Source organism: Diospyros lotus, chromosome 11 (genome assembly GCF_014633365.1).
Source record: "Diospyros lotus cultivar Yz01 chromosome 11, ASM1463336v1, whole genome shotgun sequence".
In the NCBI taxonomy this organism is placed as follows: Eukaryota; Viridiplantae; Streptophyta; class Magnoliopsida; order Ericales; family Ebenaceae; genus Diospyros; species Diospyros lotus.
Window position 1 is genome coordinate 27,098,079 of NC_068348.1, and position 7,154 is coordinate 27,105,232.

General features: G+C 33.6%; 1 protein-coding gene across 1 annotated transcript; it reads left to right on the forward strand.

Moving 5' to 3' along the window:
• The first annotated feature begins 311 nt into the window (after window positions 1–311).
• On the forward strand, window positions 312–2,066 carry LOC127813619 (probable receptor-like protein kinase At1g49730). Its single transcript, XM_052354670.1, has 2 exons — window positions 312–808; window positions 1,258–2,066. Exons 1-2 carry the CDS (start codon window positions 346–348, stop codon window positions 1,935–1,937), a joined length of 1,143 nt encoding a protein of 380 aa, XP_052210630.1. The 5' UTR covers window positions 312–345; the 3' UTR covers window positions 1,938–2,066.
• The last annotated feature ends 5,088 nt before the right edge of the window (window positions 2,067–7,154 follow it).

A 7,154-nucleotide genomic window follows, 5' to 3' on the forward strand; every position in this document is an offset into this window, starting at 1 on the left:
TTCTTCCTCTCTATGTATTTACATGGAACTTTTGCCATATGGATCCACCCTTCGGGTCATGGAAAGTACAAAAATTTATTACTATATATTTCCAATCCTTTGAATTCCAGGTCAAATTAAGAGCAAAAAGGACAGAACTAAGACCCTTACATAATATCTTCCAAGTATAAGCGACAATTGATTTACAGCTATGCAATGGCCTCTTTATACTAAATTCCAAAACAAAGCATCTCACCATGTATCCTCAATTACCAACTTCTATCCAGGGGACATGCATATATGGGAGGAATAATCAAAGAGAAGGGAGAGATCGAAGAATTAGAGATTAGATCAGAACCATGCACCATGTGGTTCTTTGGATTCTCCTCCACAAATCCAAGAAACTACGGGATAATTGCAGCCATAATACTACTCTTGATCTATCTCACTTTCACCCTAAGGAAGTGGGCCACAAATTTAGAATCGAAATCTTTCAAGAATAAACTCAAAGCAGCTGATCAAGAAGAAGAAGATGATGAGAAGGGTGGCAGAGCAATAGCATTAACGAGCAGCCTTGCTTCTTCTTCTATAAGGACTTATGGGGTGGAAGAGCTGAGGGTGGCGACCAGGGACTTCAGGATTCGGGTAGGGGTGGGAGCCAGCTCTCAGGTGTTCCTTGCGCAGCTCGGCGATGGCAGGTTCGGGGCGGTGAAGCGGGTCATGGAGGAGAAAGGCGGCAGCAGGAAGATGTTCTTGGATGAGGTCTCGGTTCTGCTCAGAATCTCTCACCCTAATTTGGTAGGCTTAATGGGGTTCTGCTTGGACAAAGGTAAATAAATTAAGATATGAATCATTCGCTCCTCGTCATGATCTCTATATATGTGTTGATCCTATATTTTATCGATCAATGCTAATGGAAACTAGATAGAGATCTCCACTTCAAATTCTTCAACGGTCTTGCTTTGAAACAAACAAGAATTAATGCTTCCCTTTGCATCTTTGATAAAAGGAGTTCTCTCCCATTCTTGGTAAATGTTTTAAGATGCTAAACTTTGGACCATGTAGATTTGGTAAATTTTGTATTGTTTGTTATTAAAGGTGTTCATAAGTTGAGATAAACCTAAACTTGAAAATTAAACTATTTAATTGAGTTGATTCGATTCAATTTCAATGCAAAATTTTTGAAATAATAAATTCACGTTTTACTGCGATTATCATTAATCATGTGTTACTGCTAATATACAAAAATTAATTTCTCTCCACACTAATTTGAATCAGGAGAACAACTGTTGGTACTGGAGTACGTTCCCAACAAGAGCCTCTTCGACCGGCTCCACACCCCCTACGGCCAATCCCTCGGCGTCCTCTCATGGCGGAGCCGCCTGAGCATCGCCGCCGACATCGCCCGTGCCCTCGACTACCTCCACTCGATAGCCGACCCTCCGGTCATCCACCGCGACGTCAAGTCCTCTAACATCCTCCTCGTCGACGACCACCGCGCCAAGCTGGCAGACTTCGGTCTCTGCAAGCTCGGCCACGAGGCTTCGGCCGGGGGGCAAACGCAGACAGCAGTCAAAGGGTCCCTGGGTTACGTCGACACCAGCTACCTGAGCACCGGGAAGGTGTCGCGGAAGAGCGACGTTTACAGCTTCGGCGTGCTACTGCTGGAGCTGGTCACGGGGCTGCGGTCGCTGCAGGGGTCGGTAACGCTGGCGGAGTGGAGTGAAGGGTGGCGGGGGAGCGGGAGTTTGGAGGCGGTGGAGGGGATGGTGGACCCGAAGCTCGGCGGGGAAGTTGACGTGGAGCAGTTGAAGGTGGTGGTGGAGGTGGCGAACTTGGCTTTGCTTGAGGATGCCGAAGCCAGGCCTGATATGAGCCATGTTTCATGTAGGATTTCAAGCTGCCTGGAATTGCCGGAAACTAATTTAGAAGCAGCGGATTTGCAATTGCCGGTGTAAATTTAATTTCCGAATAATGATATTTAGTTTTAGTTTTTAAGTAGCTGAGTTGTCGGTGTAAATTTAATTCTCCGACAATGATAGTCGGTTTTAGTTTCTAAATACCTGAGTTGCTCCTGTAAATTTAACTCCCAGATAATAATATATATATATATATTTAATTTTCAGGTAGCCAAGGTGTCGGCAAAAATTTAATTCTCGAATATCGTTGAAAATTGTACAGTCAAATTAAAAAAATTGAACAAATCAATAAATCGAACAAATCGATTAAAACCAAAAGATCGAATAAACTGTGAAAACCGAATTGTAGCAATGCAATGCGAAAATTGAAAAGAGAGATACATCATATATATATATATATATAACTAAAAATTCATATTAAAGCAATTAAAAAGTAAAAATCTTAACTTGAATAATTAAAAATTAAAACTACAAGAATTACAAACTCACTTTTGTGGGTCGGGATCGATCGTGCGATGCCGGTCGAAACAAAGAGAATGAGGAAGGGTAGGTCGATCACGGGTTATTGATCGAAAAAAAGAAAGAATGGGTCAATCTAAATTGTCTTGAAGAAGAAAAATGGTAGATCGATCACGACTCTTAGATCATTGATTGAAGTAAAGAGAAAGAATCGGGATCAGTCAAGACGATGATGGCCGCCTGGAGTCTTGCATTTGTAAAGGTCCAAAGAAAGGGGAGGGGAAAAGCGATTAGTTCAATTATTTGAATTAAACCAAAATTTTGAGACCCATATCTCGCTGTTTCTCTTTTTTTTTTTTTGTTTGCTAAAGACAATTATAAAATCTTCTAGTTTTGAGTTATACACAATCCGCATAATATGCATTGGGCTAAAAGCCTAAAGCCCAAGTCTAGCCCTATGTTCATTAAGTCAAATGGGCCGGGGATTGGGCTTTTCTTAAAAAAGGGAAAAATCAAATGGGCCTGAGAATCCAAATTAGAACATTAAACGGGCCGTAAGAACTTGAAACTGGCCTTTCTCTTCTCCTTCTTTCCCCTTAAAACAATGATTTTGAGTTGATTTTAAATTTTTCAATAGAATTTAAATCAAAGAGGGAGAGAGACAGGTAGCCTTTCTTACTTTTTTTTCAAATTTTTCCCTTTCATTAGAAGCAAGGAGGAAGAAATTAAGCACTTAATTGGGTGGGTGGAGCAACATATTCCATGTTTCTTGATCTTCAGTTTTATCACAGTGTGATGAGTGTTTCATGGTCCATCATCACCCAATTTGTTCAATACTCATGCTCTTAATTGGGTTGCTTCAGTTCCAAGGTATTTTTAGCGATCCTCGAGTTTGAATTTGTCCAAGACTTGCTTTATCTACAAAAGGATCCTCCAGTGGATCCTTCGACATTCAAGTTAGTTACTAAAATTAAAATTGAATGATACAATTAATGTACAGTTGATGAAATATTTGGCTTCTAAAAAACATGTTTATATAAGTTTACTATCGGACCAATAAAAGGTTAAGATTATATCACGTAAATGGTCAAATCTTAATCATTCGACTAGTTCAGCAACCCAGGGATATAATATATATGTGGGTTTAGATTTGGGCTAATTTTTTTAGGTGAGATTTCTAGCACTAATTAGAGTAACTTTAGGTTTGGGTCATGGACCTATTTTCAGTCCAAGCCTTAACCTTTTTTGCTTGATTGTCATGGGGGTTCAATGGACTTCTAAATTAAATTTGGACCTTGGGCTCAAATCTTTTTCCAATAATTCAATAGGTTTTATATTTTTTCCTTAGAGCTTCATCACAGTGTATTAGCAGAAGCAAAAGATTGGAAGAAATAATTTCATTTCTACTAAACATAATTTAACCAGAAGTTTCAACCAAGAATCTAAATGAACCTAAAAAAATATTACTTGTTTTTCGAGACCCCCTTATAAGCTCTATCCATATATGTTCTGATCGCCAACTCATACTTGATATGATTGCATTTTATTAGAATTGAGAGAATAACCCAAATGAATTTGACTTCACTATATTTTGTTTTCAAAATAACTCTCATTAACTAGCACTATTTTGATGTGACCCTTTAGGAGTAATTCAGCAAATTAAATTTTTATTATTTAAATATAATGATTATATAAGGTCTCACTCTATCAAGTTATTAAGTTGCCACATCAAGGTGAGATTAAAACTCAAACAAAAATAAGATTAAGTATTTGCTTCATGTAACTTAAAGTACAATCATACTATAATTAGCCATGTAACTGGTCAATTATGTATCACTATTAATTACTAGGGTTCATTAATTAATGTAATACTAGACCAACATAATTAAACAATATTTTGCTGTCAAGATGTGGATAAAACCCTTGTGGTGATCCAATAGAGTAGCACTCGATCCTAGGTTCTTGCATACAAATTCTATAACCTTCACCCATTGGGCGACATTTTTGTAATTCATAAGCAAAGCCTAGTACCATGGTTTACATAATTAAAGAACTACGTACAATGCTTGTAAGCATTGTCCTTCACTAGTGTTGAAGGACAAGCAAAAAAAAAAGAAAAATAATATATATATTTAAATTAAATTACATCTACAAATAAAGTAGAGTAGAGTAGAACAAATATAGAAAGTGACACTTATTAATGTAAGATGATAAAATATCGTAACTGAATAAGTCTCACCAAATTATGTCAACATCCTTAAAAATAGTACGATCCGAATTAAATATGTAAATACAATGAGTGTAATTAACAATGGATAAAACAAGCTATTTGCAAGACTTTTGGGTAGCATTCTAAGTCCTCTTTTTAACTCTTTTAGTTCGAAAAGTCAGTCAAATCAATTTAATAAACCATGGATCGACTTGATTTAAGAGTCAATTAGGACTTCCCACTAGATCACGTATTCCTTAATTAATCAATTGCCCTTAAAACAAAAATGTTCAGTCCCAAATGCAGACTCATTCTCAAGGCATAATTATTAATGGTAAGACCATGCTCCATCCCCCACTTAAATAATTCAAAAAACCAACTGGATTAATTGCTTGGGGGCTGACTTATCTCCTCGCCATCTAATCATCTCAGTCAGTCTTCTTCAAATTTGGTTCACTATATGGTCAAACACGAGCATTCAATACCCACTCCAACACATACTTTTGCAACCAACAAGACAATGACACAAATCTCAAGTAAATGCACTTCAATTCTGTGTTTATTGCTCTAATTTGTCGTAATGCATTCATCTTAATATATTAAATGTATTTTATTATATGCTCTAATAAGTCGTTTGATACACGAATAATTAATAATCATATGTTTGGCATCTCAAATGAAAATTTGATCACCTAAGCCTAGTATTATTGGTTAATGTTAAAAGATGATATATTTATTATCGAGTGATTTAAGAATAAAAATAAATTATAATAAATATTATTTATTTAAAAATAATGTAAATGTCTATCTAATATCATTTTATTTTACCAAAGTAGGACAAATCTAGCTTTCCTCCCTAATATTATTTAGTCTCACTTTATCGGTTTTTTTTTTTTTTTATGAGATGGACAATCTTATCATTAACCGTGACAAATGATTAATTTAAGTTTAGACCTTAAAATTTAGGATATAAAACCTATGATTAAATTATTAGTTTCATAATCATTTTACCATGAAGTTATATCATTACTATTTAGATAGTATTTGTTAATTAAGATATGGGGTAAAAAATGTTAGAAATCGAAAGCATTTTAGATATTTATTAGTTTCAATGTGTTTGTTAAACTTATCTAACATTTATTGAAAAAACCCTTACATGACTTCTTATATAAGTTTTTACAAATAAGTTTAAATTACTCATATACCCTTTATAACACAATTAATGTAATACATTTTAAAATTTAAATTTATTAAGTCTTATTTTTATAATAAAGTTGGTTTTAAAAGAACTCATTTATTTAAATCTTATAATTAATGTCATTTAATACATTTTTAAATTGTCATATGTTTTGGCAATTTTTAAAATTTAAATGACATTATTCATTTTACCGATTTTTAAAATTTAATTTTTTTCTCTCTATATATATTTTATTATCTAATGTAAATTCTTTTCACCAATTTTTAAAATTATTTTATTTAATTTTATATTTTATTATCTATTATAAAAATATGTTTTGGCAATTTTTAATTATCTAAGTGGAATTATTGTAATTCTACCAATAATTATTCCTACTTTCTAGTCTTTTTAGAATCTATTTTTTAACATGGATGTAAAAAATAAAACACTAATTTTCATTTTTATTTTTTAACAATTCACATTAATCATAAAACACTATTTTAATCATAAATTTATTGTTAATGTTAACATACAATTTTGAATGAATTTGTTAACAGAAATATTTTAGTAAAAAATCATTATCTCAGTATTTATCATATATATTTAACAAATATGTAGAAAAAAAAAGTATAATTCTCAATAAATTTAAAAAATTTAATAAACAAACTGATAAAAATTTTGAAATATTTCTCAGTTTTGCCTTGATCATTTTATATCTTAAATGCAGAAAATATTGTAATTTTATCTTATTCATTTTAACAAATACTACTTTAATTGGAATACAAAATATCGATCTTAAAGGCTTAAAATAAAAAATAAATAAATAAATAAATTTACCAGTGTTTCCTCGCCCCTGCTACAGTGGAATACTTTAAATCTTGTCTCCGGAAAGTATTAATTAGTTTAGGAATATACTCAGTACGTACATGCATACGTACTAGAAATTAATCAATGGAATACGTGCATGTGTGTCAGCAGTTGCATGGATTTGCATGAAAATTAAACCATCCTTCATGCTTGCCAGCTGCTTGAGATTACATATTAAAGATGAACAGGAACAGGGCAAATGACATATGGCCTTTAAGAATATATATATCATATAAAAATTATGGGTTTTAGCTAACTTTCACGTCAATGATCTGTTCCTCTTAATAAAGTATGGGGTGATGGTACCATGAAAACGCTACAAAAACAGCAAAACCTTATCTGTAAAGTCAGGGAATGACTTTTATAGAAAGTGATTGCATCAATATGCATAAATATATGGAAAAATGTGTCTGTGAGTGAGAGCATTTACTACCAAGGATCGGCCTCTCATATAGCTTTGGCACACTCTTGTGTATCTCCAACATAATGTAGGTGGATTGGTCGTTATCCACACATTTTAAGAATGACATCGCAAGGTTTCTTT